The 27078-nt window shown below is 48.6% G+C and overlaps 1 protein-coding gene across 2 annotated transcripts in view; it reads left to right on the top strand.

Annotated features, from left to right (window-relative positions):
- Inpp5a (inositol polyphosphate-5-phosphatase A) overlaps nucleotides 1-27078 on the top strand; it is a 200388-nt gene that overhangs the window by 121811 nt on the left and 51499 nt on the right. For both annotated transcript variants that reach the window (XM_052714263.1, XM_052714264.1), the window contains exons 5-8: nucleotides 4908-4971; nucleotides 11821-11924; nucleotides 19061-19113; nucleotides 20527-20646. In XM_052714263.1, the coding sequence (XP_052570223.1) occupies nucleotides 4908-4971; nucleotides 11821-11924; nucleotides 19061-19113; nucleotides 20527-20646 (341 nt within the window). The remainder of the gene's footprint in view (nucleotides 1-4907; nucleotides 4972-11820; nucleotides 11925-19060; nucleotides 19114-20526; nucleotides 20647-27078) is intronic.

Here is a 27078-nt window from a genome sequence, read left to right as displayed (position 1 = left end):
CTTTGTGCCGTCTCTCCTATCCAGCCCTGGGAGCTGAAATGCATCAGCTCTCAGTTTGTACTGGTTACAAAGGAAGACACTCTGTGACAGCGACATGCTAAATGTAGCCTTTCTCACGTGCATGTCCCCCACTCAGTAATGCTAGGGAGACAGGCGGTAAATGCTGCCTCATCCAATTAGATTGGCTGCCTGTGAGTTTATTATAAAGGGAAGAATCAATAAAGCTCTGCATTGATTGAAACAAAAGCTTTGTTTCATTTATTATTGTTTATAATCTAATGAATGTTAAAATAACTTTGCTTTGATTTATTGCTCAATCTGTTAAATTGTTTTAAAGCCAGTCCTCTCAGGGCTTACCTTTGGGGTATGATCAGAAGAGTATTTTCTGTGAACACACAGTTTCTCAGAAGCTGTGCTTGAGGTCATTTCTGAGACTTGAGCAGACAGTTGAGTGTACCAGGTCAGAGCTGCCCAGCCAGCTGGGCCCTAAGGGCACCATGCTGCTGGAATTCCTCCAGGGACCGATCTCTGCTGGGGGACTCTTATCACATTCCTGCCCTCAATGAGCTTCCCCCTGTAAGAACCCAAGGCTGAGGCAGCTGGGATATGCAGCATTTTGAGGGAATAATGGGGTGCTGGGTTGGGTTTATGCCGCTCGGAGGAGATAGTGTTTCCGTGGAGACTTGGAATAGCAGAGGGTTCCTGTGAGAATCACCTGGAAGAGGAGAAAGAAGCCATGTCGTGACCCCAGAGACAGAGATCTTGGCCAGCCCATGCTTCATGGCCAGCAGTGCTGGAGCCCTGTGAGTGGCAGGCGTGCTGACTTGTGTGAGAGTGTAGGGCAGAACGTGGATACCTGTAGAAGGCTGGTGGGCTTCTGAGTGGAGAGGAAACTGAGGGGCAATAGCAGTGGCACAAGGAGTACCCATTTGGAGCTGATGGCTTAGCGTTGGCAGAGGAGAGGATGGAATTTAGAGATAGACAGTGGGTCTGTGGTCTGCCGAGTGTGCAGATGAAGTGGAGATGGGTTTGCAGAGGAGACATGTGGTGATGGGAAAACGCTGGGGAATCAGGGAAGTCCATACTTTTCAGGGGAGCAAGAGGAGAGGAGGGTTAGTATACATACTAAATTGGGAGATTCAACTTCTAAGAGATCTAAGAAGGATTGTGAAAGCACCAGAGGACCTTCTAGAAAGGGCCAGTGCAATACATGTGGCCTTATCAACCAAAGATGGGGTGGAGGCCACTCTAGGAGGAGGAGGAGGAGAAAGACAGAAAGGCTTTGTTGGGTGCCCTGTCCAGATTCATTGTGTTGTCACTGAGGGTGGGGTGTGGGGTGCCCTGTCCAGATTCATTGTGTTGTCACTGAGGGTGGGGTGCGGGGTGGCGAGGAGACTCCAGAGAAGGGAGTGTGATACCCTGGAACTCAGGAATAAAAGTGTGGACCTATCATCCCATCACTCAGGAGGCTGATGCAGAAGGCAAGCCTGGACCATCTGAAAAGACACTGTCTTCAAAAAGAAGAGAGGAGGGAAGGAGGGCAGGAGGGCAGGGTGGGTGTCCTGTGTTGCTGAGGGAAATGCCTGTCTGATTTGCAACATGAACGCCATTGAAGAGTTGAAATAGAGGAATATTGTGGTGGTGAGAGCAGAAACAAGATTGGAAGCAAATGTTTTTTTTTAACAAAAATTCGAAACACAGTGTTAGCAAGTAGAATTCCACAGGATATGAAAACATGATGAGATCAAGTTGGGTCTCTGCCCCAGAATGCAAGACGGGCATATTCACACAGGTGCTTCCCATGCAGAAGTGGTAATGTCTCAGCCTCTGATGTCCTAAGTTTGTTCTCAAGAAAGTAGAGCTGTCAGAGCTTGATCCTGAGAGAGTGTGTGTCCTTGACGGCAGCACAGTGGGGGCGAGGCTACCTCCTTCCCTTGGGTGGGGGTATCTGCCAGGTATAGAAGAGGTGTATGTGAGGAGGAGGGGAGGAGGTGTGAATGGTTCAGCCTACTCATGGTTTATTAGTCTGCCAATTCTATTTGGAACAGTTAAGCTCTCTGTTTGGTTGCAGGCCTGAAGATTAGTTATTGTTACAGTTTATAGAGCTTTTTCCTGCTCATAGATTGATTTCATTTTATAAAGAAAGAAAAAATAAAACAACCAAACCCTGGAGTTGGAGACACTTTATCCATAAAAACAATATGGTAGACTCTTATGTGAGGTATTGCTTGTCCAATTCTGTATTGCCTTTAATGAACATAGTTGGCCTATGAAAAGGCCCCTGGTCTCTCTGCTATAGCCTCTTGGCCCTGTACTCAGCTGTCTCAGCAGTGGTCACAGCACTGGCACCTGAGGGACCTACCCACAGGCATTCTGGGAACTTTCAGTGTCGAGCTTACAGTGCTGTGGAAGCTGCCCAACATTTTCATAGGATGTCTGGCCAAATATAAAGTGGGCTGTCGCCCACCTTAGGGCCTGCCTCATGTAGGAGATGCTTGGGTGACCCCCTCATTCATAGAATCTGAGAGGCAAACGGCACTGTTGTGTGTCTCTGTTGATGAGTCAGTTTGACTTAAGTTTAGGACTAAGCCATTTCCTGGAAGAGTGAGCTCCACACAGGAGCCTGGGTTAATGGTGTGCTCTTTGCTGCCAACTTCCCAGCAGAAATGACAGATTACCTAAGCCAATTTGTTTGTCACATTTGTTTGAGAGTACACAGTGATAGAGGTGTTTCTGTGTGGGCTTCTGCTCTAGACCAGGAAACTCCCAGGTTTGTATATGGCTGGAGCAGGAGTACACCAAGCACATTTCTTCTTGACTCTGCATCAGACTTGTCAATAGTAATTGACCTCTGTTGTTCTGATTCTCCTGTATGTACAAGCTGGGCCTACCACTGTTCCTTTCAACCAATGGAGATATGTGGGTGGCTGCACTCTCCCTGAGGCTGGAGTGTGTCTGGATGGTTACACTCCCCCTAAGGTTGAAGTATGTCTGACAACGCCATTAATGCTTCATTTCTAGCCAGTGTGGCTGCTAGGGCCTGGCAAGTAGGTCCACCTGTCCAGGCTAGCTCTCCTCTGCTCACTCCCTGTCCCATACTAACATAGCTGGGAGTCTGAACCCAGTGTCCAAAGTGGTCTTCCTAACACTATCTCGTTCCTCTTCACCTGAGGCAGGTAGAGAGGCGTCCTACACAGAGCTGTGTGTCTTGTGGCTCTGGAGCAAGTGTTAGGTTCATGCTGGGCCCAGCCCTGCAATTTTCTCCTCTGGCCCATAGAGGAGGCTCAGTCCTTGCATCTATCTGAAACATGGTCTCTCCTATTGATGCAGCCTTAAGAAGGCAAACTGAAAGCTGGCTGCTTCCAAGTTCTGCTATACAGGTGCCTCAGTTATGCACATGTGACCAGAGGAAAATGTGACCATGGGTCTGGCCGGACTATCCACAGAGCAGAGGAATCTTCCTGCTACAGTGCAAATGGGGACAAGACGTGAGACAGCAGAGCCCTGGGATCTTCCAGAAGCAAGGATAGATGTGATGCACAGAGCACCTTGTGAATGGGTGTCAGGCAGGATGTGTGTGGGTGGACCGGAGGAGGAATGAGGAAAAACCACTAAATTCCAGGGGACACTAGATTCTGGGGCTAAAAGCATGGAGGTGAGCTGTGTGGGAAACTAGAGGGCTGGGGGATGATCAAGAGATAGCTGGGGATTGATAAGGACATAAGATGGCAAAAAGAAGAAAGGGGTTGGATAAATAAAGCCCTTCCCCACCCCACTGTGGAGTGGCCAACATGGTCTAGGGAAGCAGGTAGAATTCCACATAAGCGTATACCAGATGAGGTCCAGCTTCATGAGGATGTCACATGTGCAAAGCCATAGACTAGGCACCTTGAATGCAAGGTTTGAGTAGAGTTTCTTGCCATGACAGCCAGAGTTTTATAGAGTGTGATAGCCAGGGAAAATTAAAACCAAGCAGTATTACACAGGAATTTGAGTCTTACTTTTGAAAGGCCAAAAATGCCATCTTTGTTGCCAGCAGACATGGCGTTGGTCTCCTGCTTTGCTGTCCTTGGGGTCTGATGGCAAGTATAGAGCAGGCTATTCTTATGTGAACGCTGAAGAAGAAGGACCAAACCCATCCTTGTGTGGCCATTGAACTGGGTGACCAGACCTATTCCTTTGTAGACCGTGAGCTAGGGGATAAAACCTTAGACTTTGTGGGCATTCTGGCCGGGGGAAGTGGACTGTTTCTGTGTGGATGCTGAGTTGGGGGTCAGACCAACTTTGTGTGGTCATTGAACTGGGCACCGAACCCTTACGTGAACACTGAGTTAGGGGACCAGACGTGTTTCCATGTAGACACTGAGCTGGTGGACCGAGCTTTACTGTGTGGGCAGTCTAGTGGGGGTCCCAGACTATTCCTGTGTGGACATTGGAGGTGGGAACTGACTAACTTCTATACTTCGGTCCTTAATTATTGAAGTCATTTGTTTTCCAACTCCCATTTTTCATAGTAGTAAATCCCATCTGTGCCTGTGTTGTGGTGATGGATAGATGATGGTGGGTGTGGGATCCGATGAGTGAAGCCTGGGGAGATGAGCCTGGATCTTCTGAGGATCCAACTCCTGAAAACGTGTGAGGCCTGGAGTGTGCAGCTTGGGACGGCAACACGGCAGCTGTTTGCTTGTTGGCTGAACGGTGCTGCTCCGAGCTGACTAATTTACCACTGCGCTGTGCTGGCAGGTGGGAGGTGCTGGCCAGCCCATGGCCACCTCTGCCTCCGCTGCTGGGACTGAATGACAGTTTGTGTCCTCCGCTGTCCTTGCAGAAGCATTTTTTATGCTTCCCGAACCTCACATAGTGGAGAACCAGTACTGCCCTGACCGTCTTTCTCTTTGCTCCTACAGGCACTAGGAAGCTTTTATTTTCTTCACGAATCCTTAAAAAACATCTACCAGTTTGACTTTAAAGGTAAGACTCCATGCCGGCTTCCCTGACCTGTTTCTGCAGCCCATCCCTTGGTCGGTCCTCTCCAGGTCTCTCTGGCTTTGTTGTCATGAGGAGGCCTGCATGGTCTGCGTTTGATGTCACTTGTACATCTTGTAAACCTGGCACCTTGCCGTTCCTGAGGGGAGATGCCACTGACCTGCTCTGCCTGTCCTGAGTCACATGTCAAAGCTCTGCCCATCTCAGTGGGCTCTAGCTTTCTTCCCTTCCCCTCCCCTCCCCTCCCTCTCTCTCTCCTCCCCCTCCCTCCCTTTGTTTGTTGTTTGTTTGTTTGTTTGTTTTGAGACAAGGTTTCTCGGTTTAACAGCCCTCACTCTCCTGGAACTCATTTTTATAGACCAACCTCTGCCTCCCGAGTACTGGGGTTAAATGAGTGTGCCACCATGCCCTGCTAGCTCTAGCTTTCATATAGGAACTCAAAGGAGATAGTAGTTTCCTACCCATGTTCCTTTGAAATATAAGAAAATGAAATGGAATGGGGGAGGGTTGCATATTTCAGAAACAGAAGCGGATGTATTTGTGGCTGTGCAAACTGCTGGCTGTCATTTAGTGGCTGGTGCTGGCCCTGCACTGTTTGCCTGAGTGTCACTGCTAAGATGGCCTTTCTGTAGTTCACTAATCTAGACTCTCTGGGGGCACCTGTTGCCACAGTGAGAGGGATTCCTTCAGGGCCCCAACTGACTATTCCGTGCTCTTGCTTCTGTTGTATGTAAACCTTGAACTCCATGCTGGTCTGGGGCCAGATCATGCCACCTGGAAAAGTCACTGAGTTCATGACAATCGTGAAAGTAACTGTTGTATAAGATGTTCTTCTCACACATTTAAATGTTTGGTTCCAGCTGGTGACTCTGGTTTGGGTTGGTAGTTGTGGCGTCTTAGGCTGTGGGGCCTTACTAGAGGGTACTAGGTCACTGGGATCTGACATTGAGATTTAGCCCAATTCTCCTTCCTGATCTCCAGATGTGAACAAGTTCTTGCCACCAGAGGGTCAAGCCACCTCTGCCAGGACCCCTGCTAAGACTTCCTGCCATGATGGATTGTACTCTCAGACCTTGGGCCCAAATCATCCTCTTTTAAGTTACCTTTTGTCAGGCATTTATAACCAGTGACGTAACCACTTTTATCTGCTGGTTCAGGTTCACTGTTGGTATGCACCCAGAGAAAGGTTCCCCTAGGAGGTGGAGGAACTATCTTCTCTGCATCACTCTAGCAGCCTGTCCAGCCTGTGGTGAGCAGGATTCTGGCCAGTAGAGTGATTGTCACTGTGCCTCGGCAGCTGCTTCTTAGTACAGCACTTGTCTTTCTTACCAAGCATTTGGCCAGGATGAGGTGGCCAGAGCTGCTTTTCCAGGACTCCATGAACATCGGGTACCAGTGCATGTCCCCAGCAATGATATCCAGATATGGACTATTTTCTGCCATGCTAGGGGTAAGACACAGAATAGCTTCTTAAACATGAACATCTGAGTGGTGGGGCACACCTTTAATCCCAGTTCTTGGGAGGCAGGGGCAGGCAGACCTCTGAGTTTGAGGCCAGCCTGGTCGACAGAGTGAGTTCCTGGACAGCCAGGGCTACACAGAGAAAGCATGTCTTGAACACTCCCTCCCCCACTCCAAAAAAAAAAACATCGAACTCAAGAGGTTCTGAATCCATAGAACAGTTTTCTTAAGAAACTATTTGCATATATATTTTACTACTAAATGAAGTCAGTCATAGTGTGCCTTGCTAATACACAGTTCAGTCTGCAAAGCCTCCTGTTGCCAGTAGGAACTGAAGCAGTGCCATTGTAGGCATGTGCTTAGCATGCGTCTTTCTAGGATGAGAGTTGATTCTGCAAACATAGTGGCCTGACCTGGTGGTTGCTGCTGGCACAGATAGAGCCTGCCGGCTCGGCTCATCTCAGGCTGGGGTGGGCACACAGTACTCACTCTCCTGGCTTGATGAATTAAAGCAAGAAATCTAGAATTTGTAAAAAATCTTGAATAGGCTTAAGAATTAGTAGTCCAATTTGAAAAGTAATTACATTGTTAGAAATTTAAGGAGTCTCTGAAAGTATACCAGAGAAAGATAGAGGGGACTTCTACTTTCTAGTCCAATATACATTATTTGGAAGACATGGTTCCCATTCTCACAGATGCAGGCAGAACAGCTTTTTTTGTATCCAATAGGAAATAAGGTCATAGGACAAATTCATCCCCCCACAGACAGATGGGTGCAGGGGCATGGTTGCCAGGAGCAGGCATGTCTCTGGGACTGCAGCTAGTGGGTACATGCAACAGGATCCAACTGGGTCCAGGAGGCTGCTGTGGATAAGCTTGAGGAGGAAGGTTCCCAGGATCCATGTGTTTGAGTTTTTCTTCCAGATGTCCCACAGAGATCTCACAGTCAAGGGCAGGTATTCCCTTCTGCTTCACAAGGCCTGCTTTCAAGGAGACCTATTCCCTAGCTAACCAGACTCTCATCAGAACTTATGTGGCCAAGAAGTTGAGATACTCAACCCAGCTTCTAGCGTTCTTGTCTTGTGGGATGCAGGGCTGCCAATCAGTGGGAAGATCACAGCCTGGGGCAGACTTAGTGGAAGACAGGTGCTGCTCTGAGCCTGTGAGAAGACGTCTGACTGGACATCCTCAGGCAGCAGAGACGAGCACTAGGATGGGGAGAAGGGAGATTGAGTGCCTGACACTGTATGGCCAGGGCCGTGGCCCCAGCCCAGCACATCAGTCTGCTTCTTTGACCCAGTGGCTCATGCTCTGTCCTTAGCAACATGCTAAAGACTTAAAAATCAGGTTAAGGAGATGAACCAAGTCTCTGGCACAGACTCAAATATGACAGAGATCTGGAATGATTGTACTGGAATTTAGAGTAAGTGTGGTTAATATGCCTAGGACTGAGGTGCAAGAAAGTAGAAAACAAAATTCACAATAAACAGAAAGAAAAGAAATAAAAATTGGAGGCAAAATTAATGGAACTGAATACAGGAAATCAGAGAAAATTGGTCCTTAGAAAAGATCTATTAAATTGATAAACTGTTAGCCCCATGAACCAAGAACAAAGAAGAAGGAAGATGCAAAATATTGGTAACAAGTGAGTAAAGGACCACCACTGATAGCAGGGTAATAACAATATTATAACAAGTCTCTGCCTATAAGTTTAATAATATGATGGAGCAATTGCAGGAACATAAAGTCTGAATACTTGTGCAAGGGCTTTGAAGTTGAAAATACCCACAGCTGTGAATGAAGCTAAGACAGTGGTAAGCCTTCTGAAAAGCAAGTGCCAGGTCTGGTGGGTTCACTGGTGAATCTACTGAGAAAACCACAGCATTCCCTCCCAAGTTCCCAGGTATAAGCTAAGGAGCACCACATGACTTATCCTGCAGGGCCAGCCCTGCTTGAATCCCTAAACCAGATGGAGACATTGGAAACAGGGAGGTCGACAGACTGCCTCATGAAAATAAAATGCAAGAGCTCTCAGGAAGATGTTAGCAAGGTGTAAGAAGGATTATACACTATGAACAGTTGGGGTTTACTCTAGACATGCAATTGACATCACATTCCAAAATCAGCCAATAAGATTGCTCACACCATCTGTTAAAGAAAGAAAACCTTGTGACTGGGTCAGTAGATACAGAAAAAGCATATGGCAGAATCCAGCAAATACTCTCAGCAAACTAGGAATAGAGATGACCATCCTCCACTAGACAAGGAAATCAGCTACAACCCCCCCCCCCAGCATGCATCAGAGTTAATGAGAAACTAGAAAAATGAGCAGATGAAAGATGCTGGTCTGGTGGCTGTACGTTGCAGGATCGCAGCTGTAACTGTCTGGAAGTGGAAGAACTCCAGAAATATAAAGAATGTGGCTAGGTGGAGTGAAGTGATGTGCCCGGGCACAGAAGACATTTTGGACAGAAAAACTGGTGCATATGGTACATGACATGTGTGTGCATTTGTCAAAACCCATAGCATTGCAGCATGAAAAGTACACTGAACTGTACTGTACTGAGAAGTACACAGCCTGGAGTACACTGAACTCCAGTGGGTAGCACGGTCTATGCAGACAGTGTGGGATAGGTTTATGTGCAGTCTCTGCTGCCTCTGAAAATTATATATTTAAGATATGCCCTTCCATCCCAGTTTCTTCCTTATCCTCAGTGAACAAGATGGTCTGGATTCCTCCTAAGCCCAATGGCTTCCCTCAGCCCCCGCCATTCCTCCACCTACATTCACATGTAGACCTGCTTCCCCTCAGCCATGTAGCATAACCCTTTCTGAATTCATGAGGTGTTCCTCCTTGGTGTATGTCTTCAGCTGAGAGACGCAGGCTCCTAGGAGAGGTGTTGCAGTTCAGCCAGAATTCTGAGGAGCCCAGAGTGAGCCGAGCTTTAGAGTGGTGTCTTCTCTCACTGGTGTGTGGCAGTCTCTGACTATATAGCTGACTATTCTGACTGCCCAACTGATCACAGGAATACACATGTGACTGGGTGTTTGAAAGCATTGTGTGTGTCTGTTCTTGCATCTTGCCTGTCTGAGTGGGCCCCTGCCATTGCTTTTTCATCTCAAGAGCCCGGGGCCCACCGAGGGGATGGATGATGGCAAGAGGTGAGTATCGAACACTTTAGCTTTGTGGGTCTGGTGGAGGGGCATTAGGCAGCCCACGGATAAGCCTGTTGGGAAAGTTATCTGCCTGGGTACCCAGGAGTGTCTGTTCCGACCTTCAGTCTCTGGTGGAAGCTTCCACTCCTCAGGCTTCCCAGTGGCCTTCCACCAGACACTTGGCCACCCTAGTATGTCTGGGTACTACTGTATGTGCCAAATACCCTCCTGTGGGATTGATGGGCATCTGCAGCAAATGTTCCCGGGGCCAAGTGCACATCTGTCCCAGCACAGGGCTCACTGGGACCTGTCTGACCTACCTACCCACCCCAGGTGCTGGCTCCATGTTCTGCTGAGGCCTTGTTCTCTCTGAGTGAGGAAGACACAGAGTTCCAGTTGCCCTCTTCTGCAGGGAAGGGGGTGGTGTTGGCTTCAAAGCTAAGCACACTCAGGTTCTCCAGTATCTGCTTGAATCTGAGGAATATGATCAGAGGCCCATGGTGCATTTAGCTCCTGGCTGACCCAGTCCCTGGACATGCTCCCATGGGCTTTCAGGTCCCTGTTACATTCATTATGAGCCACCAGTACAACCCAAACCAGATCATAGACCTGAATGGGGACCTCTGATGCTAGCTGGTTCCTTAGAATCAAAACTTTGGTTTTTTACCTGGGTTCAGCCTCTATCCCTTTATGTCCCTGGTGCTACATCCCTCAGCCAGCTCCTGCTGTCCTACTCTTACCCCTAGTATGGAAAGCACTCCAGACTGTAAAAGTCTTGCTGCTCCTAGAATGTGAAGACATCCCTAAAATCCAGGCAGCTGCTGGTCCAAAGCTAGTCTCCAAGAACCTGCTTGACAACCCAAAAGCTTCTGTTTTTTTTTTTTTCCCGGAGCTGAGGATCGAACCCAGGGCCTTGCGCTTGCTAGGCAAGCACTCTACCACTGAGCTAAATCCCCAACCCAAGCTTCTGTTCTTGGATTGGGGATCTTGGGGTGCTGGGACTGGTAGCCAGGGTACGAGACTGTCCGGGCTACATTCTGGCCTTAGGGACCAAATGTTGCCTGAACCTTATGGCACCTTGCTGAGGCCAGCAGTTCTCTTGTCCTGCCTGCGAGGGCCATGAGAAACACATTCTCATGCTTGTTGCACGAATCTTAACAGGTCTTATTAATAAAATCAAACCTGAGGCCAGGTATTGGGGTGAATGCTGGAAGATCAGAGAAGCAGAACAAGCCACAGCTTCCCCACCTTGCCAATTCTTCAGCTGATCCTGTTTCCTCAGACTGGAAGCCTCTGAGTCCTTATCCAAATGGATCTCAGCTGAACTGCTTCTCTAAAGCCTGAAAGCTTAACCAGCCAAGTGCTTCTAGTTTCTGGTCTTCACACCTTATTATATACCTTTCTGCTTCCTGCCATCACTTCCTGGGATTAAAGGTGTGAGTCACCATGCCTGGCTGTTTCCAGAGTGTGGCCTTAAACTCACAGAGATCCAGACTGATTTCTGCCTCTGGAATGCTAGGATTAAAGGTGTGTGTGCCACCATTTTCTGGCCTCTATATCTAGTGGCTGTTCTGTTCTCTGACCTCAGATAAGTTTATTAGGGTGTACAATATTTTGGGGAGCACAATATCACCACACATGCTTATCATGTATCACTGAATGTGGGACACTTGTCCATAGAAAGAACCTTTCCCAGACCTGCCTGTGGAGGGACTCAGACCAGGGCCTGTCACAGTGCTGTCAGTCCAGGACAGGTAGGGTGGCAGCTAGCAAGGCAGGTCTGAAGAGTGCCTGCCCTGTGTCCCTGTCTACATCTCATGTAAAAATTGTTCCCTGGAATATGAGTAATGTCGTTCGTGTGTGAAGAGGAAATCGATGTTATTAAATAAATTCCTGTGAAGGTCTGAGTGAATGGTAATTCCACAGCCCTCTTAACTATATTCACGGCTTTCAAAGAGGGTGCCAATTAGCCCCTGTAAATCTGCAGGCTGGGAGCTCTTAGAGGATAATGAAGTAGAGTGTCAGGTTCCAGGTCATGGAACAAGAATTTATGAGCCACAGGCGCCTCTGGAGCAGCAATTGGCCCCTTGCCTGCTTGGAGACATCCCTCTGACCCAGGTGCTGCTGTGATAGGGCATGGCATCCCCCAGAAGCGTGTGGCTAGTTGGTAGGCTGTGGTGATGGTGTTAATTCATGTATTCCTCCTATCTTTTCCAGCTAAGAAGTATAAAAAAGTCACTGGCAAGGAGATCTATTCGGACACCTTGGAGAGCACGCCCATGCTGGAGAAGGAGAAGTTCCCACAGGATTACTTTCCTGAGGTGTGTGAGGACTGGTGCCTCCTCATCAGCACCCTGATTATCAGAATGAGTGAGTCAGAGGTGATGTAGGTTTGAGCTGTCCTCGCTGTCAGCGGTCACAGCCCTGTCACACTACAGGACTGTTGTCCCTGGAGTTTGGAGGTGATCTGAGCTGCCCTGGATAAGGGCACAGAGAACCTAAGAGCTCAGGTTTTGTTGTTACTAAACTTAAAGCGTCATATGTAGGCAGGAGAACCATTCTCCAAAGACAAGGAAATGTCTTCATTCTCTTGGGCTGACACTGTGGCTGGAGCCACTGTGTGCTGTGTCTTATATGCCATGCTGTGCAGGAACTGTGCACGTGGTACACCTTCACCTTCCTGGGGGGGGGGGGTTGCTGGAGTGAGAGCTAAGTCCCAGAGGAGGCCTCTGGGTTGCCTCAGCCAGTGAAGACACAACGGCTAACACAGAATTGGTGGGTTAGTGATACATGCTAGCAGTTGTACCTGCTTGATAGAGTTTAGAAATTGAAAAGCCAGAAGCTGCTTTCTGCCTCTCTACTCAGATGTGAGTAGCTTCCCTCAGGCTCCATTTTGACACCTTGCCCTGAGTCATCTGTTAAGGTACGGTAGATGTTGGATGCCCTGGTTGGAAGGTTTTTAGGTGCCAAGGCGGGAAGAACTGAGAATTGGCCCCAATGACTGCTGGCTGTTCATCCATGTCCCACCTTTGCCATGGTGGTTGGGGCACTCTAACCAGCTCCAAGGACTGCCCTGTGGTTCTCTCTCTTAGATGGCTGTACCGTGTAGTAGTATTTTTACTCAGAGCTGGTTTTCAGCAAGGCCACAACTTTATTAACTTGCATTGTAATGTGCCTTGCATGAAAGGATCATGGCCACCTCTTGTCACCTTGTGGCTTGGCTTCCCCATTCATTGTCCCCAGGCCAGGGATGTTCCCAATCTCTTGTCCTCTGCTGGCTCAGGTCTACCCTGGCTCAGATTCTTGGCCCTTCTGCTTCAGGCATCCTGAGGGTGGTGTAGGGTGTCAGGGAAGGTTGTAGCCTTCTGTGGTCCATATATAATGACACCTGAATCTGAATGTTGCTGATTTCCATGGAAGGACCCCATGGATGTTGTTCCCATGAAAAAGCCATTAGCCAACATGCCAACTTTAGTCGAGTTACTCCTGAGTTTGGGTTTCTGCCTGCCCAGGACTCATCCCAGTTACCTCAGAGGTCTCTGGGATCTCACTCACCATTTAATCTCTCATTCAAAATGGCCAGGGCTTGAGGAGCCCAGGTAGAAATGGTGGGTGCTGGGGCAGTTCTGGGTGAGCCTGGCAGAAGCCAGGGCTGGCTGAGGTAGTACAGCACAAGCTCTGGCTTTAAGATGTTCCCTTGCAGGGCAGGTGGTATGCACTAAAAGGTAGTGTTGAGCATAGGCACAGGCTGTGGTGTGTGTACCAGTTCCCTGGGGAGGCGGTGTTTGAGATAGCCTCCCACCAAGCATCTCCTTTTTTCCCTTTAAATACTTTTTAAAACTGTCTCATACACTGAGAAGTGTGGCAAGTAGACAGACATGGGCCCTACCCAATTAGAGTGAAGCTATGACTGTATATACTCCCTGTGTCTTGTTGTGAGTGTATTGAGGCCCTCACCCTGTACTCCCCAGTAGGCTCTCCTGAGGACAGTGTCTGCCCTCTTGCTAAAAGGCCCAAATATGCCTGGTCTCTGATGAGCCCTGCACTGTGCTCTGTGTTTTAATTCTTGGGTGTGGTTGCACCGTGCATCTCCCATACCTCTATACATATCAGCAGATGTGATGTTCCCCACAAGAAGCTAGTGTGTAGCATCCTTCCACAACCATGTATCATGTATAGCCTCCCTGTTGCCTTACTCTCACACCGCTCCTTGAATTCCAGAACTGGAATCCCATCACAGCTTCGTCTACCGCACTAGAGGCTCAAGATGTAAGCCACAGCAAAGTGTATCCTGAGTGGGCAGGGGTAGGGGAAGGCTGGGGCTGTGGACATCAAATGGAAGACTCTTGCAGAGATGTGCCCCTGGTCCCCAGCAGCCCTCAGCCCTTGCTTGTACAATTCTTCCAAGGGCCTCCTTGTTCCTACCTGTAGCCTCAGGGCTTCTCTGGCTAATAGTTCTCTTGCTTTACTGAACCTGGAGGCCTCAGGAGTCGAGGTCTGTGAAATCTGGGTGGTCTTGCCTATGACCTACCACCCATATAGGGAGGATACCCTTTACTTCTGAGGCCAGTTCTCTGTCCCCTTATGCAAAGTGGAACATGCATCAGGACAGAGTATGGGAGGCTGACATCCCCCCATAGGAAAGTGACCACAGCCTGGGGCCATCCCTTCCTGTACTTAGCAGACCTGGTCAGGGGCCTCATTCACGTTTTCTGCAGGCAAAGAAAAGGATACATCTCTGTTGTTTTGTTGAGACAAGATCTCATCGTGTAGTCCTGTCTGGCTTCACAGAGATCCGATGGTCTCTGCCTCCTGAGTGCTGGGATTAAAGGCATGCAGCCCATCCCTAGGATATATCTTTGAAGAATGAACTCTCATCATGGGAAGGCCACAGGATGTCTTTAGGTGGACTCCTGTCTTCGCTTAGAACAAGCTGCTATCCATGATTGGCAGCTGGTTCACAGACCCCTGTGGTGACTGGCTCCTGGGCCTGCAAGGAACATAAGTGCTCAACTGGGGAGTGTCTTGGGGTTCTGTGTATCAACCTTAGGTCATGACTATGCCAGTACACTCTCACATTTCCTTCACCATAGTAATAAACAGAAACAAAATCTCCATTTTAAAGCCATAAACCCCAACACTTTCTGTCAGTTCTGTGGTGCTTCTTAATGCCTAGAACATCACAGAGCATGCTGTGTTCCACAGGTTAGGACCTGGGGCTCCAATGCAGAGATCACCAGCAATAGCTCTGTCTAGACCCTTGGGATCCGCTCCCAGACTTACCCCTTCATGCCTCTGCCAGGCCGTCATTGCACCCAGCACATTTAGGGGAGAGAATTAGTTGAAGACTGATCTCTCTTTCTTTTATTGCCATCACTTAGGGATAATCTAAATGTAATTACTGTGATGGAGGCATAATGCAATTCCAAATAATGACGGCCCTCTGCTTCTAAAACTAACAAAACTTTCTCTGCTGATTTATGGGTGCTTCTGGCTCAGTATGAATTCCAAATGACGCCTCTGGGAGCAACACTCCAGATAACGCGAGGCCATTTTTAAAAAGCAGATTTGTGTAGTCGATCGGACCGAGTCATTTTTTTCCTCTTGGCCGTGGTGAGAAATTGGTTGTTACCATAGATCACAGGCCCTGCTGCATGTGCCCATGAAAGATGAATTAATTCCACTAATGCTGCAAGCAGGCCTTCCTCAGTGGGGCCGCTCGGTGATAACCTCCCGCAGCCCCTCTTTTCTCCGCTGCGATTTATGCTCTCTCAGTAGATGAAGCTGCCTGGATTTGCAATCCATCTGCCGGCTCAAGGAACCCTATTAACAGGGGACTGAGCAGAGGCCGCATGAGGTGAGCACTGTGTTGCCCTCCTGGGCCTGTGTGCGTTCCCTTTCTGTGGCCATGGTCCCTCTAAGAGAGGAGATGCCACCACCCCAGAGATACGAGAACCTTGCCATCCCCATTGGCTCAGAGGAGTTCATAAGTGAAGGTTTCAGAAGGTGGCCTCCTGGAAGTGACCCATCAAAGTCGAGCCCCACCTACCCTCTGCACACTGCTCCCATCTGCAATGGCCAGGTGACAGCGCTGTAGCTGGGAGCTTCTAGGCCTTTCAAGACCTTTACTATGGCCTGAGTTCCTGCCTCCATGCCTATCTGTCTGGGCCTTCCCCACCCTCCACACCAAACATAGCCAGTCATAAGTACATAGGTAGGGGTGTGTGTGTGTGTGTGTGTGTGTGTGTGTGTGTGTTTGTGTTTACATGTGCATGGGTCAGTTCCTTTGCATGTATTTGTGTGTGCTGTACATAGAGGGTGTCAGGGAGGCCTCACTAAGGAGTCTCCTTTTCAAAAAGGCACCTGATGGTCTGCTGATGGGGGTGCTGGGGGTGTTCCTATGGGCTAGTCCCATGTAACAACTACCCATGTGCTTATACTTGACCATAAAAAGAAAATGAGTCATCAGAAAGAAAGATAGAACCTTGGTCCAGGAGAAAGGAAGTGGATCCCAGTTCTGTTCCCTTCTTCTGGTTGCTGGCAGACTGAGGAAGTTTGGGGCCCATGTCTTCCTGGTTGAAGGAAGAGCTTTGCTGTGATGGCCTCCTTTCAGGCCACTGAAGGGAGTGTGGGATGCTGGAGGACCGTCTTTTAAAGTAACTAAGTAGAGTCCACTGGCCCTTGCAAGGACAGAGATGCATCCCAGCTCAGACCCAGGACATAGACAAGCCCAAGGCCACATACAGAGTGCCCTGGGTGGTGGCTACATCTTTCCATTCTGTCACAATGTTGGCAATGAAGGCTGAGTGGCCATAGCTGTAGTGATGAGTGTGCCTCAGAGGCAAGATGTAAATATTTCTGTAAATATTTTACCAAACTTTGGGTTATACAAATGTTAACTGTATATGTCTTGAGATTCACCTTCAACTCCTGTCTCACGTCTAGTTAGAATCCTAGTTGCAGTTTTTACCAACATCTGTTATAGAAAAAAGTGCACTTTTTGCTGTGTATTCAATTAGTAATTGATGTTAAAGTCATGCTCTATTATGGAAATTTAATCTCTACAACAATATATGTGTGTGTATTCAAGATACACAAATGTACAGATGTACCTTAATTTACACAAAATTTGAAAACTAAGGAGAAAATGGTTTCTGGTCCTAAAATTCACAAGTGCCTTCCATTTGCAGTGGCAATGAAGCTGTTGCCCACTATAGAATTCTAGGCCAAGTGCAGGTGTTCAGTTTGGGGTCAGAGCTTGGGAGTGTGACTGCAGGTGGGCTGGGCTTGCTGCTTCTCTGGAAGAACCCTTAGGAAGCGGGGGAGGGGTGACCCCAGGAGGGCTGATCCTTCCTGTGGAGCACACTGGCCTGTGCCATGTACAGCTCTACATGCTGTGAGCCTGTGTGTACTGGACCTTAAGACAAGTGCAGGCCTGGTCTTCTAGAGCCATTCTTGGATGAAGAGGGAACCCATGATGTGCTGCATTCATGAATTCTCAAGGTGCTGGGACTGTGGAGAGTGCAGGACCACACAGAGTGATGCTTGGGCTTGGGAGAGGTGGCCAGGTACATTTGTACCACAAGGACATCCGGTGTAGATTCTGTGTTAGTTATGATGGTAACTGTATTAGCCAGAGTATCTATCTATCTATCTATCTATCTATCTAGCTATCTATGGGATTTATTAGAATGATTTACAGGTTGTGATCCAGAGTGTCATGGAGTTAAACTGAGCTATTTCTGTTATGTAAAGGAGTAAGATGCTGAACAGAAAACTTCCCTACCCTACATCTCTGGATCCTTTTTGTTTTCTTTTAGATTTATTTTATGTGTATGAATGTTTTATCTGCATGTATGTATGTGCACCATGAATGTGCCTGGTGCCCAGAGAAGTCAGAAGGGAATGCTGAACCCCCAGAAACTGGAGTTAGAAATGGTTGTGAGCCACCATGTGTGTGCTGGGAACCAAACTTGGGTGGGTCCTCTACAAGAGCAACAAGTACTCTTAACCACTGATCCATCTCTCCAGCCCTCTTTGCTTCCCTCTTAAGGCAGAGAATGTTTTGTTAGAAATTAACCAAATTCCGTCGGATGGTGGTGGTGCATGCCTTTAATCCCAGCACTTGGGAGACAGAGCCAGGCAGATCTCTGTGAGTTCGAGGCCAGCCTGGTCTACAGAGTGAGATCCAGGATAGGCACCAAAACTACATGGAGAAACCCTGTCTCAAAAAAAAAAAAAAGAAAAGAAAGAAAGAAATCTCTGTCTCTGAGAGAGACTACCTACCAGGCACTGTAGAAGATCCCCACCCTGTAGGCCACTCTCCTTAGGGAGCCGAGACACTTGTTCCTGCCTCCCATTTGTGACCTAGGGATGCAGGAGGAGCTCTTCTTTGCCCACAGGACTTCTGCTTCCAAACTGAGAGGCCATGAGGTGGCTTTCTGTAGGGTGTGTGAATTAAAGTTCAGTTCTTTCATTCATATACATTGAGTGCTGGAAAGGCCATTGTCCCACAGGTAGGTCTGATGTCAGCAGAATGCTTCCTGTGCCTGACCTCCTGTGTGCAATGAACAGTCTTGGTTAGCAGTACTGCAGCAACACTGGGACTGGAAGCTGGGGAGGCTGGCTCGGGGTGTGTGCAGTCCATCTGAAACTGTAGTCCAGAGCAAGTCCAGCTTCTTCCCTGTTCTTTTCCTTTCCCTCCCCTTCCCTTCCCATGACTTTCTCTGCTTTTTCATTTTTTTCATTATTTTAGAACCCAAGCAGGGGCTTCCCAGACTCTGAAGAGTGGTTGTTTGTTTGGAGGGAGAGAACAGAGCATAGAAGTGACCACCCCTTTCTTTAGTCCAGCCTTCAGTTAGCAGCTCTAGCCTGAGGACTAGGTAGTTGATCAGCCACAGAAAGTTCTTTCTCACAGTTTTGGATTCCCAGTAAGTGCAGGATCCAGGAGATAGCCGAGCATCTGGTGCGGGCTGCATCCTTTTCCAAGGTAGGACCTGGCTACCTGCCCTCTACAAGCCCAAATACATGTTCCCATGTGGCAGAAAGCAGGCAAGTGATGAAAAGGCCCAGACTCCCTTCATCAAGCCCCTTTGCAAGAAGGCCCAGCCCTGGTGACAGAATCACCTTTCAGAGACCCCTGCCTCTCAGACCTATCATATTGGAGGTCCGCTGTCAACACCAGGGTTTAGGGGACATTCAGACCACAGCACCCGCTCTGCCTAGTAGCTGCCCAACCTGTGGATGAACATTGCATGCTATATAACTGCTGGGAGTAGCACTTAGAGCTAGTAGGATCGTGAGTTTAAGGCCAGCCTGGATTGTATGGCAAGGCATTGTCTCCAAAACAAACAAACAAGCAAAGGAGAGACCGCCTCTTAGCTGTGCCATGACTGCAGACGAACCCCGTGGCTTCCCATTTCTCTGTGTTGCTGACGGTGTAACCTTTACTTTTCAGTGCAAATGGTCAAGAAAAGGCTTCATCAGGACGCGGTGGTGCATTGCTGACTGGTATGTTCCATGGCATCTGAATTGACTGTCTCCACTCCATAATTTTGATTTTTACCCTTCTTTTGTACGTGTCAAAACGTGTCGTCAAAGACTCTACTCCCTTAGAACAGAGATCCTGCTGCTCAAACTGCCCCATAACTCCTCTTTTGGTTGATGGGTGATGCCACATGGCACAGTGTTGTTTCCTGTTCCGTGTAAATTGGAGGTTCAGGTAGTCAGTCCAAATGAAGGCCAAAAGACATCGCGTCCATCCTCAAGTGTGACCTGTGTGTGTCAGAGCACACTGCACAGTTGAACTGGTGGGAAGGCCTTCCATTAGGTCCCAGGCCACAAAGTTAAGCTCTGCAAAGACAGCCTGAGGTTTTTGGGCACAGACAAATGAGGTCTTAGCTCTACTCACTTGTCCTAGCCTATTCGTCCTTTGGATAAGCATTCTCCCTAGTAATGCTCGCCTTGTCCACCTGAGAACCACAGAAACATGGCTCAGTTTTCAGCTCCTGAAACAAGAGTTGACTAAGCCCTGGTCTCTCTAGTTCAGCTAAGGTACTGACCCAGGCCCATAGAGTTGGTCAGGACAATGTCCAGAATGGACATGGGGGAGAAAAGCAGAGGGTTCCTAAGATAGAGCTAATGACCCAATCCAGGAGGTGGGTGGCCACCCATGCTACTCTTTGTCCTTGTTCTCAGGGACCAACTTCTCCCTATACAGTATGGGAGGATCACTTAGGCACAGAGCTAGTGACTGAGTTATTGGGCTTTCCTTCACATTGCTGCTGAAGAGAAATGGTGAGGTCCAGTTCCAGTGCCCTATAGAAGATGCAACATGGTAGTATGCGCCTTTGGGATGGTATGAAGCCATTATCTGGTAAGGCAGATGGTCCTTGCTAACTGGAGATGCCTAGGGACGTCACAGGTCATGGGAAAGGTTGATGCAGACCTCACTCTGGCCTCATCAAGTCCATATACATGAGGCCCCTCAGGCTGCATGCTCAGAGGCAATGGAAGGACAGTTTTTCTGCTTATTTCCATGCCCCTGTCTTACAGAGTCCCCAACAGTGGTTCATCCCTGCAGTGTGGGCTCTTGGAAACAGAGACTCAGAGAGAAGTATCCTCCTCCTTGAAGCTGGGCCTACAGCTTACAGGCAGTTCTATAATACCATCTTTTCTTTAAAGGAAAATAGCTCTAGTTTACTTGGCCAGAGTGATGATTTATTGGAGATATAACTGAAGGTCTCATGCCTTCTGGCCATGGGGAGGCAATGCTGTGGTTCACTTTGTAGTGACTAAGGATGGGTGCCCAGGGCTTTAATCCTGAGCTGAGGAAGAGGGTGGGAGCCAGAGAGGCATAGCTCTGTTCAGGGTAACCTGGAATTCTAGCTCTTGGTATAAGGTCCCTTTTTTTGTTCATTACAGTGCCTTCGACTTGGTGAACATCCATCTTTTTCATGATGCATCCAACTTAGTGGCCTGGGAGACAAGCCCCTCAGTGTACTCGGGTGTCAGGCACAAGGCTCTGGGCTATGTGCTCGACAGGTAGGTGCTGTATCCTAGCCACTTCTGAGCATGACTGAGGCTGCTCTAAGGCCACTTCATGGTTTCTGTTTTCCTGTTTGAGAGTAGCCCTCTAGAATGTCAACCCATAAGGAATGTAAAATCTCCAGCTCCATCCACTGGCTGAGCAGACCCTGAGCAAATGAGCCAATGGTTGCATATGACTTCCCTTTCCTTCTGTGTTCTGTGGGAAAATGAAGAAAGCTGTGCCTTGAAGAGGAGGGCAAATGCAAACTACAATGTGGCATCTCAGAATTGCCACGGTTGTGTTTAGGTATGGATTCAAGAATAGATACCTCTGGTGCTCTGCCTGGGTCAACTCGAGGAAGCTCTGCTGCCCAGCCATACCGTTGCCTTTGTCCCTTTCCTGTCCATCTGTGCTTCCTGGGCACAGGATCATCCCTGAGGAAGGGCTGGTGGCCTTAGTGGTCATCAGAGCTAGGGACTACTCACCTTCTGCTGGGGCTTCCACCTGCCCTGGCTGTAGGCTCCTCTGTCTGTGATATCCTGTGTGATCTTGGATGGGTTGGGACTAGTGGGCTGTCATCCAGAGAAGATGGTAGCCCTGACAGGATGAACCTGGGCCTGAGTAACAGCATCCATCTGACTTATAGATAGGCATTTCTGAAGCCCAGGCTGGGAGACACATCGGGATCTAGACTCTCCTCCTTTCTTATGGTCCTCAAGTTGATCCTCTTGCCATGTGATGAGGAAGGATCAACTCTGGTTGGCTAAAACCACTTCCCACAGACCAGGGCAGGTGGTCTTGGTTCTTCCTGAGCCTCACACTGTTTCCTGGAGGCCTTGCTCTGGCCTTACCCCAGAGCAAGGCAACACATTGAGTTCAGAGTAGAGGGAGTGGAGTGTGTGGGGTCTTGTCTGGCTTGGCTTTAGTCTCCTTTTCTCAGCCCATCCTGACCTCCACTCAGATCTTAGCCTCCCGCTAGCCCATGTCTGGCCTCTCCTTATGCTCTTCCATCCCCTGTACCTTCACAGAGCACTTCCTGTCTGGTCTCCTGAAGTGGCCATCTGTGAATACAGGTGTTTTGCTAAGCAGAGGATTTTGCAATCTCCAAATCACCACTTGTCCTGTGGACAGTCATATTGATTGTTGCTGCATCCCTTAGAGAGGACACACTAGCTGGCATGTGCCAAGTACTGACTCAGGCAGGAAGAAAAGATTGGCAGGATGCAGGACATTTCTTGAGCCTGTACGGGCTTCTTGGAAGATTTGTGCACCTGAAGGAAAAGCAGTCCACCCAGGGTTCCCATAGAACCACCTCTAGTCACATGTATCATGTTGTTCCTGCACCATCAAATTCTTGAGGGCAGAGCTAGCAGACTCCTATGATGGGAGATCCTAGGGAGTATGCAAATTTCTGCCCCAGCATGAACAGGGGCGATGGTCTAGTGGTGTGTATTGAGGGTCCCTAGCATCAGATAAGGTCTCAAAGAACACCTGCTGAGGAGGTCCTTATATAAACCTTAAGCACAAGGCCTATCTCCTCCTTGTGCCTTGTGAGAATTTGTTTGTTTGTGTGTGTGTGTGTGTGTGTGTGTGTGTGTGTGTGTGTGTGTGTGTGTGTATGTGTATGTGTGTGTGTGTATAATGTCTATGTGAGTGTGAGCATGTTTATGCATGTGAATGCACACATGTGTTTGTGGGGCTTGTACTGGGCAAATTTGTACATGCATGTCTGTGCCATAGATCAGTGTGCCCATAAAGTAAGAGGCAAAGCTGGGCCCTCTGGACCACAGTGTCACTGTAGGGTAGGGCTGGGGTCACTGAGCATCCTACCATCTCTCTCTTCAATGGCACATTAGTAGCTTATTCTGTGAGTTCTTTATTGTCTTCACATGCTTCTGAAGCAGTGCTTGATACAAGAAGTCAGGAGATAGAGTCTTACTCCTGTGCCATCACTAGACAATCACAAGGCTAGTGACCTCTGGAGACCATGCCATCATGTAAGAGAGGTCAGCCTATGGTCCTTCCACTGGGTCCTTTCCCCTGTTGACCTCTCACAGCCTCTAGGGTAAGAGAGGCTCTAGTGCTACTGGTGTCATCCAGGTCCCTGCAGAAGAACCCCAGATAAGGGAAATCGACCTGAGGTTTCTCCTGTTGTTGCTCCAGTCTAAGGGCTTGTCTTTAAAATCTGTATGCAGCCACACCCTTTCATCTGGGATTGAAGCCCGAGCAGGTACTGTACCATGCTTGAAGCCTGAACTCAGCACCCACTATGGGAACAGCTCAGGCAGTTGGAGATAAGTTCAAGTGCTTTGCCCCAACAAAACATCCCATTTCTGTCCATTTCTATCTTCCCCACATAACCTTTGAGCCCAGAGGCCCTCATCCTTTGGTGTCCTCAACTCAACTCCCCTGCACTTCACCAGCCCTATTCTTAAGTACCCTCAGGTATGGGCCCTGCCCAGCCATGCTTGTGTGGAGGTACCATGATAATGTCGCTCACTAGTTCCTGGAGTGGAACAGTAGCTGATGCTGCCCCCATCAAGACCAGATCCTGAGGACAGCACTGAACTGATAGTGTCTCACCTCAGGATCATGTCTAAATTTCAAGGAGATTGCTAGAGTCTCGGGTGGGTGACCCTAGAACCTCCTTCCTGGCAGGTTCCTCTGTGGTGGTGATGTCTCCATGGGGCTGCCTTCCTGGGCTAGTGAATCAGCAGCCAGCAGCAAGAGCCTTGTCTGTGTGGTTCTTCCTGCTGTTTGCTCCATGGCCATTTTTCTGGGACCTCCCAGGGAGCTGGGAGCTGAGAGAGACCAAATGTCCATCAGTCCTGGTGACCATGGTCAGCTTGTCAATGTGGTAAGGCATTAGAATGTGTCATTGCCCTACACCACCATCCCTCCAGAAAAGCAGCCTTGGGGTCTGGGGGCCACTTTTCTGCATCTTTGCATTCCAATGAATGGCTTCTGTGGCGAGCTCAGCCAGCCGCAGATCCGGACCTCCGCAGTGTAGGGCTGGGCTGCTGGGCACAAAGGGGCACTCTGCAGGAGTGGTGAATAATGGCCCGCCCTTTCATCGGGAGGCTAACCTTTTGGCAGCCACCAGCAGACTGCATTCTACTGTGCTGATTGGGGAGGACAATGCTGTACTGGCCTTTGAATGGACACCGCCACCAACAGCGCTGTATTCACAGCCGCAGCACTGGGAACCGTGCGAGCATTGTCTGCAGGCCCCACTGAGCTGCAGGAGACAGTGAGGAGGCTGGGATAGGGAGGCTGGCTTCTTTGGTTTAATCTCCCTGTCCAGCCTGCCTGTAGGTCCCTGTCTTCGACTGAGAAGTGGGGGCATCCGACCCAGGGATAGACAGTATCACACCCCTGTCTGAGAAAGGGGAGGAAAGATGGTGTGAAAACCAAGAGGCGCCAGTATGCCATAATTTCCTCCAAATCGAAGATTATTCTAAAATAAATTATAAAGAAACAAGTCCAAGAGCCAAGGCTGACTTAGTTCTCAGGAACCTCAGCTGTGAGTGCCATGCCTGCCTGCACTAGAACCATTGCATGCAAAGACACTTGTGTCCCTGAGACACCAGTGAGGAACTGGCCTCTCACTCCAGCATAAGCAGCTACAATTGCTTCCTTCACAGTCTCTCTTTTTCTTTGCAGATTTGTTTGGGGTTTTGCCTTCCTTCCTTCTTTTCCTTCCTTCTTTTTTGTTTTTTGATGAAGGAACTTACTCTGTAGCCCAGACTAGCCTAGAACTCACAATTCTCCTGCCTCAGTTGCCTGAATACTGGTATTGCTTTCATGAGCCATCAGGCCTGGCCAGCCAAGACTTCTTGTGTAAGATAATATGTCTATGTTTGTGTGACTTGTGAGTTTTTAGCCTTAAATATCTAGTTATGAAAAAAATGTAAATATTTTAGATTTATTTATTTTATTATTTTATGTGTATATGTATATACCACATAGGCCTGGTATTGGATCTCCTGGGACTGTGAGCTGCCATATGGATTCTGGGAATCAAACCCGGGTGCAACAAGTATTCTTAACCACTGAGCCTGCTCTATAGCCCAAAGTTTGTGTGTGTGTGTGTGTGTGTGTGTGTGTGTGTGTGTGTGTGTGTGTGTTGTGGTGGTGGTGGTGGGGTGTATATGTATGTATATATGTGTGTGTGTGTGTATGTTTGTATGTAGAATTTTGTTTTGTTCTGAGACAGCATCTTACAATGTAGCCCTAGCTGCCTGGAACTTGCTCTATAGACCAGGCTGGCCTTGAACATACAGTGATCTGCCTACCTCTGCCATCTTCGTACTTGGATTAAAGACGTGTACTACCACACCCTGTTATGAAAGAGTTTAAAAGAAAACCCATAGGTGCTGAAGAGCAGACTCTGAGAAGTTTAGGCAGGTTCAGAGGCCCAGGAAGTTGAAGGCATCTGTGTTAGGGCCTGGGGATGCTGGGATGTCAAAGGCCTCCACCCTCTGTGGCTCCAGGGGGTGCCTGCACTGGTCACCGCTGTGATACTCTTCTTGACACAAGGTTAGCCCTTTGGGGGTATCTAGGGTGACTAAACCAGGACCCTGAGGCAGCAACTGTGAGCATGCCCTGAAACCTTCCTGAGTGCTCAGCCCATGAAATGAGATTTTTTTTTTCTGCCCAGTGACAGGAGCCTTCAGTGTCCCCTTTGAAATGTGGCCTGGCTAGTTCAACAGAGACATTTTTACATTACAACTGTGAAACCCTGGCATAAAGCACCCCTCTGTCCCCCCATTATTTTCTCACAAACACAGTCCATTGTCACAGTGCTGAAGTTAATTTGATCAACATTGGGACATTTAACTTTTATGTCCAGTGAAAAGAGTTGTTTCATGCTCATTTTAGGCATTCAAAGGAAATGATTGCCAGAAAAATAATGTTCCTTGGGACAATCCGGAGCAATTAGTTTCCCAGGGAGAGGCTATGTGACGCCGGCTGCCACACAGCCCCTCTTTGTCGCTTTATGGATGGTCATCCGTCAGCTGTCAGGCTGCTCAAAGACCCCTCCAATCTAAATGTTTCTCTTTAGGCCGTTCCCAGAACTCGCCTTGCTGTTCAGTGAGCAGAAGAAAAGCACTGCGTCTCTAGGCAAAGGCGAGCTCCCTGCTAAGGATCTAGGTCATTCCGGAATGCTCTGGTGGGGCTGGCACAGAGCTGTTTCTTGCACCTCATTTGCTGCCCGCTGCCCTGGAGAAAAAGTGCAGGTGTCTCTGTGGGCTGTGCCTACAGCCCAAGTTTTGGAAGCCTCAGGCTACCCACTGCCTGGAGCTCACCCTGCACAGCACAGAATTCCCATAGGAGCCCACAGACTTGCTATGTGTGTCATCAGCCTGAAACTCCAAGGCCCGTGCCAGCATTGCCATGGATTCCATTGAAAGCATGGTAGCCAGGACATGTCAAGTCCAGTTACAGTTGAGCAAGATGAGTCGGTAAGGGCCAGTGTCTCAGATGATTGATGAAATTTGCAGTATGTTCTTTATTTTACTAAAAATAGATCTAGGTGTCCAAATGCTTGTAGAAGGCTATGATGAGGAAAATTACACACCTCTACTCAATGGTTGACATGTGTAACCTTTCTTCTCTTTTCTGAAGAAATAAAACAGTAAGGTGCTGCTGGTACCCTGTGTCTGTGTCTTGAGCCTCTGTGGCTGCACAGTACCACCTGGATTCAGTGTCTGGGTTTCTTTGCATGCTTCTATGCTTTTTCTCATAAGTTGTGCATCTCTTTCTTTTCCATGCCTCAGGTTTAGATCGTCACATGTGTATAGTTCTCTGTGTGTGTGTTCTGTGCATGTGAATATCCACAGCAATGCTTGGAGAGTGCTGTGAATGGCTTCCTGCTGCTCATCCTCCATCTGCAGGATGTTTGTGCTCTGGTGGCTTCATATCAACTGCTCCTTGATGGATCCCCACCATACTCTTGTGGAGACTCCCTTTAGAGGGTCTCAGTATTTTACCAAACATGCCTCCCCCACCTATCCACTTCTAACTAGTCTTGGGGAGGCAGCACGATTTTTATTTCCCTGGAGCTGGTGAAACTGAGCGTTGCTTTGAGTGCTTATGGGCATCTGAGGCTTAAGGGCTGCTCCATTTCTAGAGATCTCAGCTGTGGTTTTTCCTGCTAGATTCCTAAGAAATAAAGCATTCATAGGAGGCTAAGGTTCTTCCATGTAGCCCGGTGGGGTTTTATAATCAGTGGAGTTGTCTCAATGTGAGGAGAGGAAGTAGTACATTCAATATCTAGATCTTATGCTTAGAAAACAAATGGGGCTGGGCGGTGGTGGCGCACGCCTTTAATCCCAGCACTTGGGAGGTAGAGCCAGGTGGATCTCTGTGAGTTCGAGGCCAGCCTGGGCTACCAAGTGAGTTCCAGGAAAGGCGCAAAGCTACACAGAGAAACCCTGTCTCGA

Source organism: Peromyscus californicus, unplaced genomic scaffold, assembly GCF_007827085.1.
Source record: "Peromyscus californicus insignis strain IS unplaced genomic scaffold, ASM782708v3 Scaffold_4__1_contigs__length_199733344, whole genome shotgun sequence".
NCBI lineage: Eukaryota > Metazoa > Chordata > Mammalia > Rodentia > Cricetidae > Peromyscus > Peromyscus californicus.
The sequence above is the reverse complement of the archived record's forward strand: the minus strand, read 5'-3'. Positions and strand labels throughout refer to the sequence as shown.